The sequence below is a fragment of the Alexandromys fortis genome, unplaced genomic scaffold (genome assembly GCF_014885135.2).
Source record: "Alexandromys fortis isolate MF-2015 unplaced genomic scaffold, M_Fortis_MF-2015_v1.1 scaffold_65, whole genome shotgun sequence".
NCBI classification, from domain to species: domain Eukaryota; kingdom Metazoa; phylum Chordata; class Mammalia; order Rodentia; family Cricetidae; genus Alexandromys; species Alexandromys fortis.
The window spans coordinates 9,854,635-9,867,774 of NW_026067986.1; the positions used below are offsets into that span (position 1 = coordinate 9,854,635).

General features: G+C 40.7%; 1 protein-coding gene across 1 annotated transcript; it reads right to left on the minus strand.

The window, feature by feature from the left end:
* Positions 1-4,807: 4,807 nt before the first annotated feature.
* LOC126511896 (zinc finger protein 431-like) lies at positions 4,808-12,874 on the minus strand. Its single transcript, XM_050159405.1, has 4 exons — positions 12,739-12,874; positions 9,856-9,982; positions 9,429-9,489; positions 4,808-8,291 (listed from the first exon to the last, which is right to left on the minus strand). Exons 1-4 carry the CDS (start codon positions 12,739-12,741, stop codon positions 7,343-7,345), a joined length of 1,140 nt encoding a protein of 379 aa, XP_050015362.1. The 5' UTR covers positions 12,742-12,874; the 3' UTR covers positions 4,808-7,342.
* Positions 12,875-13,140: the final 266 nt, after the last annotated feature.

Consider the following 13,140-nt stretch of genomic DNA (forward strand, 5'->3'; position numbering starts at 1 on the left):
TTGGTAGACCAGGCTGGTCTCGAACTCAGAGATCCGCCTGCCTCTGCCTCCCGAGTGCTGGGATTAAAGGCGTGCGCCACCACCGCCCGGCAAGAATTTTACACTTTAGAAGAAAGAAATTGAAGGAGAAACCAGAGAACTGGAAGATCTCCCATGTTTTTTTGGGAGGTTGAAATTAATATAGTATGAATGATAATCTTTCCAAAGCAATCAACTGGTTCAATACCATTCCCATGTAAATCTCAGCAAAACTTTTCACAGACCTTAAAAAAATACTCACCTTCATATAGAAAAGCAAAAAACCCACAGCATAAAACCAACCACAGTGAATCACAGAAAAAGAGAATGTGGGAAGTATATTTGAGCTCATTTGCACAGGAGACCATTTTCTAAATATAACCCCAGCAGCAAAAACACGGAGAGTAATAATTAATAAATGGGACCTTCTGATACTGAGGAATTTCTGTGAACCAAAGGACATGATCAATAATACAAAAAAGGCAGCCTGTAGTATAGGAAAAGATCTTCACCTACCCCCCACCACTGGACAGAGGACTGATCTCCAAAACATATAAAGAACTAAAAAGAAATTGGTTATCAAAAGGGGAGTGGAGAGGACAGGATAGTAGGAAAATATATAGTTAAAAAAAGCAGTTAAAAAATCCTTGCTACACAGAAGATCATGGGTGAATTATCCAAAGTGATAGTAATAAATGAATATCTGAAATACGGAACTTTGCTTAATTATGTAGCTGAATAATATAACTCCTCATGCTAAGGCAAACTGATTTATGACATCTGATTAAAAATAATCCATACATATTTTGCAACAGAAAATTGAAGATTCTGCTTTTGTTGCCACAGACTTTCCAGGATAACATTATGTCCTTCTGGGTTCTTTGATTGACTTCAAAACTATATAGTTTTCTTTAGTTATGGTGTGTGTAAATTAGATATAAAAGCTGAGACTCACAAAGGTAGGATAGATGATATACATTAATTTGCCAAATGTAAGTTGACTAAATATTGTAAATATAATTAAACCAATTAAAATGCCCATGTTTTATTAAGCATAGCACTCTTGGGTGGCTGAGACAGAAAACCTGGGTGCACATGCAAACCTGGGACTATGGGTTCCTCCTCCAGAAGCCCACTTACATACCCTGTTGGAGTGGTCTTGACCCTCCCTTTAGGAGAGTTCAGGACCTGGCATGCTGGGATTTGGAGTCCAAACCAATGAAACTCCCAGGCTGTGGTCTGTGTTGGATGCCAGGGGCTAGGCTGATGCTCCCAACTTAACCATTCCAGACTCTTTGGATATTGGGGTTACAGGAAGTTGAGATGATAATTTAGGATCTCTTTGGAAAAAAGGGTGTAAACTCAAGTCTGGCTAATTCCTGTGGGCATGGGATGACATGGGAGGGGCAGAGTCGAAAGCTGATGGGTGTAGAAAGGGATTCTCTTCACTATCATCCCGGAAATGACAGGCACCTGCTTCTTGAGGGAGCTAAGAAGGCAAGTGTCTAGGAGAAAAAAAAATATTGTTATTCCTGGCCCTATAAAATGGAGCTATCCATGGGATTTGACACAAGAGCAGGTGAAACCAGATTTTAGTTGGCCGGTGTTCTTAATCCAGAAGAACTGGCAGGTGTCCTTGATCTAAGAAAGCTCGTACCAAGGGTAAAGTCCTAGGATCTGGTATAGTTGCTTTTAGCATTGCCCTCAGAAATGCCCTGTAGGTTGGTCTCTAGTTAGGTAGCAGGAATTACCTACAAAATATGCTTAAAACTGGCTGGGGTTAGTGTAGGCCGGGCAGTGGTGGCGCACGCCTTTAATCCCAGCACTCGGGAGGCAGAGGCAGGCGGATCTCTGGGAGTTCGAGGCCAGCCTGGTCTACAAGAGCTAGTGCCAGGACAGGCTCCAAAGCTACAGAGAAACCCTGTCTCGAAAAACTAAAAAAAAAATTAAAAAAAAAAACTGGGTGGGGGGCTGGAGAGATGGGTTAAGAGCATTGCTTGCTCTTCCAAAGGTCCTGAGTTCAATTCCCGGCAACCACATGGTGGCTCACAACCATCCGTAAAAAGGTCTGGTGCCCTCTTCTGGCCTGCAGACATACACACAGACAGAATATTGTTTACATAATAAATAAATAAATATTTTTAAAAAAACTGGCTGGGGTTAGTGTAACAGTAAAACAATTAAAATTTAAAAACCCTGGATTTTACCAGATATTGTTCTGATGTAGCAATAGAACCTTTCCAGGAACCTGTAAGAGAACTGGAACAGATTTTATGTCTTGGTGTAATAGCAACAGGCTAGTGCTTCCAGTTAGAAGGCAATTAAAGGAAATTGGGAACTATGACCCTCTGAAGATTGACACCTGTTAAACCTGGACTCTGAAGCCTGTTAAAGAGGAGTACGTTGAGTTGTCAAATGCCTGTAGACAAATCTGGGAGGAATCAATGAGCAAAAATGAGACAGCTTTTTGCTAGCAGGCAATCCCAAATCCTCTCCTTGTCCTCGGAGAACATCAGTCTTAGAAGCAGTGCTTGCTATTAGCTGCTGTGTGTGGAGGCCCAAAGATTTTCCTGCGAGGGAGAAGATTTAGTCTGTCTTGCCAAGATGAGGGGATCGATTCCCTGGGTGAAGCATCCAGGAGACTGGAGTAGTAAAAGGCCTCTTTTTTGCTTCTGTATGGGTGATTTTGCCACACCCTGAGCAAGTCCGGAGACAGCAGGTCTTCTGTCTTCTTGAAGAAGCCATAGGGTGCTGCAAAATCTGGCATGTCTATGTGTGAGAAGCTCTTGTTGTTCAAATGCCATAATCTCAGATCTCTAAAGACACTTGAGAGCCAGGCACCATTACCTGGTATTTGAAACTGGGTATATAAGCTATGTTTTTAGAGCTGTTATAATTTGGAAGCACACATGCACATAAAACTTAAGTTTTGAGTCCTTGTTATTCATGCCAGAGCCGCGGCTGACAAGGCTGAGTGTCTGGCCTATGCTGCGGCTTAGGGGACAGGGCGCATCAGAGTCATGCCAGAGACCATCTGCTGGGCTTATGGGGTGCCTGAGAGTCCTGTCTGTGAACAAGCAGGAGGGGGAAAACGGAAGTTGGGGCAGGACATAAAGGCACTTGAGAACCAGATCCCAAGTGCGAGGAGGCAGCCAAGTGGGGGGGGGGTGCTAAATGGAAGTTAGGGCAGAACAAGAGATCTGACCTTGACTAAGCACACGGAGAGAGATGAAAGTGGAGGCAGGATGAGAGGACCGTTTACAGACAAGGCCAAACACAGAGCCTGAGCATCCGAACATAGGACAAAAGAGTCTTCTGGGAATGAGCAAAGAAAGGCCACCACCACCCGGCTGTAAAGGGGAAATTGAGACAACTCTTATTGCTGAATTATTTGGATATCTGAGAGAAACACGCCCTAAAATCTGATCGGAAGATCTTTGGTACCTCCTATGGTCAAATCTGGTTCTAATTTTATCTTCAGCTTTAGCAACTAAAGCATACACACGTACTTCTAAAAATCACTTTAGTTGAGATGATACTAGAATAAGATACTTCCATGTAGCAAGTGATGTTGAATTTCATTCAGTATGTTTATTCAGTTGATTTATTTTTATTTTATGTGCATTTGTGCTACATGTGCGTTTATTCAGTTGATTTATTTTTATTTTATGTGCATTTGTGCTACATGTGCATGTGTCTGTGTGATGGTGTCATGCCCCCTAGAACTGGAGCTAAATACAGTTGTGAGTTTCCATGTGGGTGCTGACAATTGAACTTGGGTCTTCTAGAAGAACAGTTAGTATTTTTTTTTTTTTTTGGATTTTCGAGACAGGGTTTCTCTGTGGTTTTGGAGCCTGTCCTGGAACTAGCTCTTGTAGACCAGGCTGGTCTCAACTCACAGAGATCCTCCTGCCTCTGCCTCCCAAGTGCTAAGATTAAAGGCGTGCGCCACCACCGCCCGGCTTGTTCGTTGCTTTTAAGGTGAGGAAACTCTTACTAAGAAGTTTCTTCGTATTTCTAGCTAAATATTTCCCTAGATGAAAAATGAATTATTTGATTGGATCATGGCAAGCAAGGGGGTTGTTAGGAAAAGAGCAAACCTACCCTAGATAAACTAAATCGTGTGGGTGGGCCCTGGGAGGAGCGAGCGGGTGTGGCTTTGACGTGTGTTAAAGCGACCTCCACGCGAATCCACGTCCTCCACCGAGATCTTCCGGTCCCGGGACGCCCCGCCCTGGGGCCTGGAGAGCTACTGCGCCTTCCTCCTCCAGCCCGTGTCCCCGCCACTCACCCGCTTCAGATGCAGCTCGCGGAACTTGCGCAGTCTCTGCTCGCGTTTCTGCGCCGCCAGCTCCTCGGCGGCCGAGGGCCGGTCCTCCGCGACGTCCGCGGGCACCTGCGATCACAACCGGCTTCAGGCTCGACGTCCCCACGGACACAGCCTGGGCCTGACACCCNTGTCTGTGTGTCTGCCTGCAGGCCAGAAGAGGGCATCAGATCTCATTTCAGATGGTTGTGAGCCACCATGTGGTTGCTGGGAATTGAACTCAGGACCTTTGGAAGAGCAGGCAATGCTCTTAACCTCTGAGCCATCCCCCCCAGCCCCTGGCCAGTGATTTCTTAGAGTTTGACTGAGCCATCTCTACAGCTCCCTATCCTCAATTTCTATAGAACATCAAGCTGTGGTATTAGATACACAGTTGTTTGCTGATTCTCATACATTATTACATCCGTATCATATAAATGAAAATCTTTGAATACATACATGAATTATTTAATGTTTCTTATAATCTCTTTTATTAGTCATTTTAACATTTACATTGTTAAATTCTCTTGAAAACACAACACATTGGAAGTTCATCATCTACCCTTGGACTTGTACTCAAGAGTAAGACAAACGAGCATCATGAGTTCAAATGTATCCCTAAATCATTACTGACATTCAAGGTAGGACGAATAACAAATAACAAAATCTCAAGGGAATTTGTGAAAAGATAAAAATCAAAACCAGAAAACAAACCACCACCCTTATGTGTAAAGCATGATCAAACATGGCCTGATATTTCAATAACCAATGGGTATATGAAGGCTTCATTATATACATTACAGTAGAAAAATACCTATCACTAGGTACAGACAGAATAGAAGATGAACAAAAGTCATAGAAGAAATACAAGATCTACAAAATAAACTTCACTAAATGGATTTGCATACAGCACACTTTAGTGACTCCCTCAAATATTTTAAAATAGAAACCACAATACAATAATCTCCTTCAGACTTGACTGAATATGGTATATAATTTACTTCCTTAAATGCTATGATGAAAAATAATTATTCTTGAAGCTAAAGAAATCTGTGATGTTTAATGTTATTAACAAGATTTTTTCATGAATAGGAATGTCTTCTTTACGAGTTTGTTCCTATTGCAGACTGAAAAGTGACCCAAGTAGAATTTAAAACATATATAGCACTAGAGTCATGGCGAGGTGACTAAGAAATGTTCGTTCCCATGACTAAGATCAAATTTTTAACAGCTTCCTGTAATTCCTGCTACAAGAAGTGTTTTCTCAAGATACAGATTGCACATTCAAATAGACACACACACACCACCACATAATTACAATTAAAACAACTTTTTAATCAGTTTTTCACTCATGAACATATTTCTCCTGTAAGCATTCATTACTCTAAATGAGGAGTTGGGGCATTTTACAGCTCACTTACAGTTTTTCCTCAAGAATTAGTTCATGAATGAGAAAGCAAGTCTCAGCTTGAAGTAAGAGAAATTAGTCCTTCTAAGTTGGTGGTATCATTTAGGAAGATTTAACACATGCTGTCCTGCTGAAGGAAATACGTCACTGAGAGTAGACTATGAGAATTTACATCCGTACACCAGTTCCAGTTCCCACTCTCTGCTTCATGCGGGAGATTAAGGATGTGAGTTCTTAAGCTCCTGCTTCAGGTGCCATGTCTGACAATTTTTGTCATGGAACTTTCATGGTGATCCTTTTATCTTCGAGATCCAAGGGCCAAATAAAATGCATTTATAATTTGAAATAAAGATGATATCACAACAAAAGAGGTGAGTACACATCCTTAAATATTATACCTGAATTACTTATGCCTTGCAATTGAAGAGAAGTATAAAATCTAACAGGGTTTCATTATCATTCAAATTCATAGTGCAAGAGGGAAAGGTACCCTTACTGCCTGAAGTCAGGAAACACCTACAGTTGTGAAGAGAAGGGCGCCATGCTAGATGAGGCAATAATGTTCCTCTCCGACAGAGAGAGCCATCACAGCTGGGATCCGCCCCATTCTTCTACGAGAGTTTCCCAGCCGAAATGTCTGTTACTGACCTGCTCCACTCCCCTAATGGAGTGCTTCAAAAGAGGTGTCCATTGCTTCGTGCTCCTCTGGGCTAAATGAGTTTCCAAGTAGAAGTATCAATTATGTCTCAATTAACTCCACTAGGGAGTTTCTGATCCATTCCAGTGCAAGAAGGTCTTCACAGAAATCTCAATCAAGAGATTTATTTGGGAGGGAAGAGAGTGACTGCCTCTGCCACGGTGGAAAAGGGGCAGCTGCCAACTGAATGAGCATATGGCACATACAGGGCTTCTTACAACCAGATTTCTTCCAAGGAGATTTTGAAGGTGGAAACTGGTCAGATCTCAATCCCTGAGTTGAACAAGCTGAGACACGGGCTGGATTTTGTATTCAGATATTGGTTGGTTTTGTGCTCAGTTGAAGAAGGGTAGAGTGTGTTTCTTTGGCTCTGGTTTGAGAGCCAAAGTGTGTTTCCTTCACTGGCTTTTAGCTCTATCTTCAGGGTGAGGTTGTCTCTATAACTAGCTATAGATTCAGGGACAACGCGTTTTCCTTTGGATCTCATTTCAGTAATAGGGTGTGATTCTTGGACTGGCTCTTTCTCCTGCCCATAGGTCTTCATAAATAGACTTTTACTGCAGTATAATTTTTGTCATGTTTTTGAAGACTACATTTATTAAATTTATAGTTTCCTTACTCGATGGTTTATTTAATGTATTTGTAAATTATTGTGACAAAGGATTTACCGCATAGATTCTATCCATGGTTTTTCTCTTATATGTGTACATTTATGCACTTGAAGATGAATAAGACATGAAAGGCTTTATCACACTGACTTCATTCATACTGTTTTTAAGCCTTTGAAGATTACTGTGATCTTCAAAGGCTTTACCACACTGAATACATCCATGGGGTTTCTCTGTTCTTTTATGCATTTGAAGATCACTGTGCTGTGCAAGTTCATACCTCACTGATTACATTCAAAGAAGTTCTATCTATGGTGAGATCTTTTATGCACTTGAAGATTACCAGAAGATGCAAAGGCCTTACCACACTCATTACATTCATATGGTTTCTCTCCAGTGTGTGTTCTTTTATGCACTTGAAGAGTACTGTTCACTGCAAAGGCCTTCCCACACTGATTACATTCATAGGGCTTCTCTCCTGTATGTGTTCTTTTATGATGTTGAAGACCACTGGACTGTGCAAAGGCCTTCCCACACTGATTACATTCATAGTGTTTCTCTCCAGTATGTGTTTTTTTATGGTCTTGAAGATTATTGTGCGTTGCAAAGGCCTTACCACACTGATTACACTCATATGGTTTTTCTCCAGTGTGTGTTCTTTTATGGCACTGAAGAGCACAATACTGTGAAAAGGCCTTACCACAATGATTACATCCATAGGGTTTCTCTCCAGTATGTATTCTTTTATGGGTTTGAAGAATACTATGAACTGAAAAAGCCTTACCACACTGATTACATTTATAGGGTTTCTCTCCAGTATGTGCTCTTTTATGCTTTTGAAGATTATTCTGAGTTGTAAAGGCCTTTCCACACTGATCACAACCATATGGTTTCTCTCCACTATGTGTTCTTTTATGCGTTTGAAGATTACTATAATGTGCAAAGGTCTTACCACACTGATTACACTCATATGGTTTTTCTCCAGTGTGTGTTCTTTTATGGCCTTGAAGAGCAGCATTCTGTGCAAAGGCCTTACCACACTGATTACATTCATAGGGTTTCTCTCCAGTATGTGTTCTTTTATGCTTTTGAACATAACTCTGAGCTGCAAAGGCCTTACCACATTGATTACATTTATAAGGCTTCTCTCCAGTATGTGTTCTTTCATTCCCTTTTAGGTGACTGTCATATGTCAAGAGTTTACCACTTTGAATATATATTGAAAGTTTCTCTCCAGTTTGAATTTTTTCAATCCTGCAAGAATAATTGACACATTTAAAAGCTTTACCACATTTAATACACTGTTGTGCCTATACATTTGTATGAATTAATTGTATAATATGTTCCAATTATAAAGAGGAATCAGATACTAAGTTTTTATAACTGTGTCTAAATTCATGTTTTGCTCTTTAATTAGGCACTGTTTTGCAAATTGGAAGATACCTCCAATGGTCAATTCCTTTCTTGTATGGCTTACCTTTTTACCTTCACAGAAACTTTTTCTATATGACATTTTATATATATGTGAAGAGGACTAGATAAACTCAGAGCTTTAACATTCATGAATTCTCCTATACTGTGAACCATATTACATTTGCTATGTGAACTAGGCCACCCAGAATTATTTGCACAGTTCTAGAACTCATAGAGCTTTTTTGCAGTCTGAGTTTGTTCATGTATTAACAATGATGGTGGAAAACCAAGTATTTGTATACTTGAATCAAATTCTACAAATTTACTCAACTTGGGGACTACTGGTTATCTAATTGTTCTTAGAGAGTGGTATATTATATCTGTCTATATCCGTATGCTATATCAAGTTATATCAAGTGATATCAAGAATAACTTATGATATACATAGTAAAGAAGAATAAGAAATAAAAGATTTCCACATTGAATTCTCAGCATTTTCTTGTTCCTCACAGATTTGTGGTACAGATATCAAGGTTTCTACAGACCAACTGCCACTTGACTCAACTCTAACTGCTTCTCTCACTAAACTTATCACAGTCACAAGAAGTGTATGAGTAATACAAGATTTACTATGGGCTCTTGGTTTAGTACAAAGTTTTGCAGATATACTTATCATCTCTTCATATACCTTTTGTATTTTGAGTAGCAAGAAAGAAATTTATTTGCAGATCTACAACAAAGCTCTCATGGTACTATGCCTCAAAAGGTGATACCTTTCTAGCCATTGCTTTCTTGACTTCTTTCTCAAAAGAATGTCATTCAAATGCAACTCACATATATGAAATATGGATTTGTAAAAATCTGATAACCATTAGTGCACTGAAAACTGTGCTTATGTAGTTTGCTTTAGACCAAAACTTTCAGGACACAAAAGTTTCATCAGAGGCACATTGTTATCAGCTTGCACATGAAAATTACCTCTCATTTCTTCTAGAAAATGGACAGTGTTCTTTAGTATTATGGTCTTCCCAAATGCATCCTAAAATATAATACCAGAAAAATGTATGTTATATTATTGAAAATTGTGCAGTAGTTAAGGTGTTATCTTTAGGGACCCTTAGAACTATGACTGCTTTATTCAACTCATTCTTATTATTTTTAAATCAAATTACAGAAGACCATCATTAACCAAGAAAAAGTTGTCCCCCTTATTTATTTTTTTTTTTTGAGACAGGGTTTCTCTGTGACTTTGGAGCCTCTCCTGGAACTAGCTCTGTAGACCAGGCTGGTCTCGAACTCACAGAGATCCACCTGCCTCTGCCTACTGAGTGCTGGGATTAAAGGCATGCGCCACCACGCCCGGCTGTCCCGCTTATTTTGAATCATGAAGGAAATTTACTTTTACCTATAGTAGCAAGGTTCCCGTAGGTCTCCAGCATCACATCTTTGTAGAGATTCTTCTGGGAAGGATCCAGCAAATTCCACTCTTCCCGAGTGAAGCTGATATGCACATCATCATAGGTCACTGCCGTCTAAAATATTTCATTCATGTGTATAATAGAAGCATGATGGTGACAATACTGTAAATGTATACATCTCTGACAGTATAGTCATAAAATTCTGGCGTTCAACACTAATATTTCATGACACAGACAGGCATGAAGGAAACTGAATGAGAGTCACCTCTGTCATTTCTGTACCCTTTGAATGGGATGCCACCTTACAGCAGAACTATCTATTAATAGAGACAGCCAAGGAAACAGATCAACAGGACATAGTAGACTGAGAAAATTGTATGAAGAAATACTAATTACAAAATAGAAAAATCCAGTGGACAAACTGTGTGTATTGACTCATGCCTTTAAGCACAGCACTCAGAAAGCACAGCTGTGTATATTTGTCTCTGAATTGAATGCCAGCCAAATCTATAGAATCAGTCCATGACAGGTGGAAGTACACATTAAGCCCCTGTCTCCATAGCAAAAATCACTGAAACAAACAAATCAGATAGAAAGAATTCAGAGATGTTTACTGAAGATCCTACAAAGAATTATGCATTCACTCCAGTTCTGTATTCATTTTTTTAAATATTTTTTATTTATTATCTATACAATATTCTGTCTGTGTGTATGTCTGCAGGCCAGAAGAGGGCACCAGACATCATTACAGATGGTGGTTGCTGGGAACTGAACTCAGGACCTTTGGAAGAGCAGGCAATGCTCTGAACCACTGAGCCATCTCTCCAGCCCCCAGTTCTATATTCATATTCCAGACAGCTAAATTGTCCTATTTTATACTACAATACCAAAAACATTTTATGAAAAGGTACTTCATGTTTAAAATAATTACAAATGGACAGATTTAAAACATTAGCAATATAAATGTTGGTCATAAGAAATTAACACAGGTCTGGAAATATGGCTGAGTACTACTGAGCTCTTCCTGGTCTTGAAAAGAGGTGGGCACAAATGCCAGTACTTACATGGGGATCACAACTATTTATTATTCTAAGTTCAGGATTTCTGAGAAGCTTTGATCACTCTGATGACCGAGTACCCATATGGTGCATAGCCATGCAGACAGATAAAATAGTCAAATTGAGTAAAAAATTCAAAGCAAGCTAAACACGCAGAAGGAAGTTCATGCACCTGCAATTCAATGACTCAGAATGCTCAGGCAGTATTAATGCCATGAATACATGGCATCCTGGGAATCAGAATGAAACCCTCTGTCAAATTTAAAATTCAAGCTATGTGTGAAGCTGAGCACAGCAGCATGTGCTTGACAAATAAAAAGCCTACATTACAGGGTCATCATCCAACAACAGAAAAACAAATAAAGCCATGAATGAAGCCCCCCTCACTTTACTTTGAGGAATTTGGAGCCACACATCAAAGGTTATTCAGACAAGCAAACAAAACAATTAAAACTACAGGCTACAAAACTCCTTAGCCCTGAACAGCAACTGTTTCTTCTATATTTTCTGTGATTTACAGATCAAGCCTATAACGATGATAAAAGCATTTCAGTGTAAGTGGGAAGTTGGCTGATTAATTCCAACCACAACACAGGAGACACAAAAGTCAGAAAATTAGTTAAGGATATTGAGACTCATCACATACAATGAGGAATTTCATCTTGAAAAGCCTTTTTTTACTGAAGGTTCATAGGAAATTGAAAGGCCACCAAGGAGAGAAACACGATCTTTTCTGGGAGGTTCTTCCTTCAATGAACTGCACAGACCGGACAAAGAGAGCGACCCAGGAGAGCAGACCAAAAGAGCAGGCCAAGACAAAGGGCAAAGATAGTCTTCAGAAGTGTTGCTCTCTCAAATAAAGAGTAGGCCAAAAACAGGTCTCAAAAACAAAAACAAGCCGGGCGATGGTGGTGCACGCCTTTAATCCCAGCACTCGGGAGGCAGAGGCAGGAGGATCTCTGTGAGTTCGAGACCAGCCTGGTCTACAGAGCTAGTGCCAGGACAGGCTCCAAAGCCACGGAGACACCCTGTCTCGAAAAACCAAAAAAAGAAAAAAAAGAAAAAGAAAACTGGAACTTTAAACCACATCAAGCCTCAAAGTAGGTTAGAAACCTGTAAAGCCTTCTTTAAAAGCTTGTTAGAGATTGTTTTTTGGTATGGGGATGTGCCTGGTGTCTGGTTTTAAATCAGTGGTGGCTTCTCTGTAGTAGTTTGGAGCTAAATATCTGGACAATTCGGTTGAACAATGCATACCCTAGCATCCTAAGCTCTAACAGCCCTGATTAAAACACATTTATCTTCTGGGTGATTTAGAGGCAGCCCTCCCTCAGCTAATTCTACTTTGTGAGACTGAACTATTGCCAAGGCATTGGCAAATCCTTTATCAGCAATTCAACTCTTCTACGTTGCAGCTTAGAAGTGCAGCGCTACCCAACAGGCGAGCTGCCTTGATACCGTCCACATAGTTAAACACAAATGGAGATTGTATGTAAAGGTTAAATGCAAAGTGGTCAATTTCAGGAAGATACTGGAGAAACTAGGCCTCTCTGAGTATGGCATATTAAAGTTGACAAGAAAAATGTTTGTACACACAGCACCCTGCTCCCAATTCTCTAAGCAGATTAAGGCCACTGCACAAATTTATTCAGAGTTCTGTCCCTAGGTCTAGGAATAAACAGGACCACGTGGGACTTCACAACACAGGGAATCTGGCGGCAGGTTCCCACACGGATCCCGGGAGGACGCACCATGCTGTCTCCCGCCCCTCACCCTCTGCTCCTCCCAATCTGGAGACAGCATTCCCTCGCTCACCATGTTGTGGTTTCTCAGCTCGCCAAATGTCTCAGTTCATCAACTCCCTACAGCAGCAACTTCAACACAGCACAGGGAACCACTGAAAACAGAGCCTCTGCAAAGCCAAATCTGAACGAGGCTGCCCGGAAGAGCCCTCCACTCCTTATGACTGGCAGGTCACCTGGAGGGCCTGATTGGCTGGTGCAGTCTGAGTGACAAGCACACTGTCCACAAGGCTATAGTGTGCTTAAAAACTCATCAGAGTAGTTCCTGACCATTTCTTCTACCCCATTAGGAGATCTTTTCTAGACAGGCCAAGGTAAGCATTTCCATAGCTCTTGCCCTTGGCTACAAAAGCAGACAAGGTCACAATCTTGCACTCCGTAGGAACTTTCCCTTTTTCCTCCAGGACACTTTGTG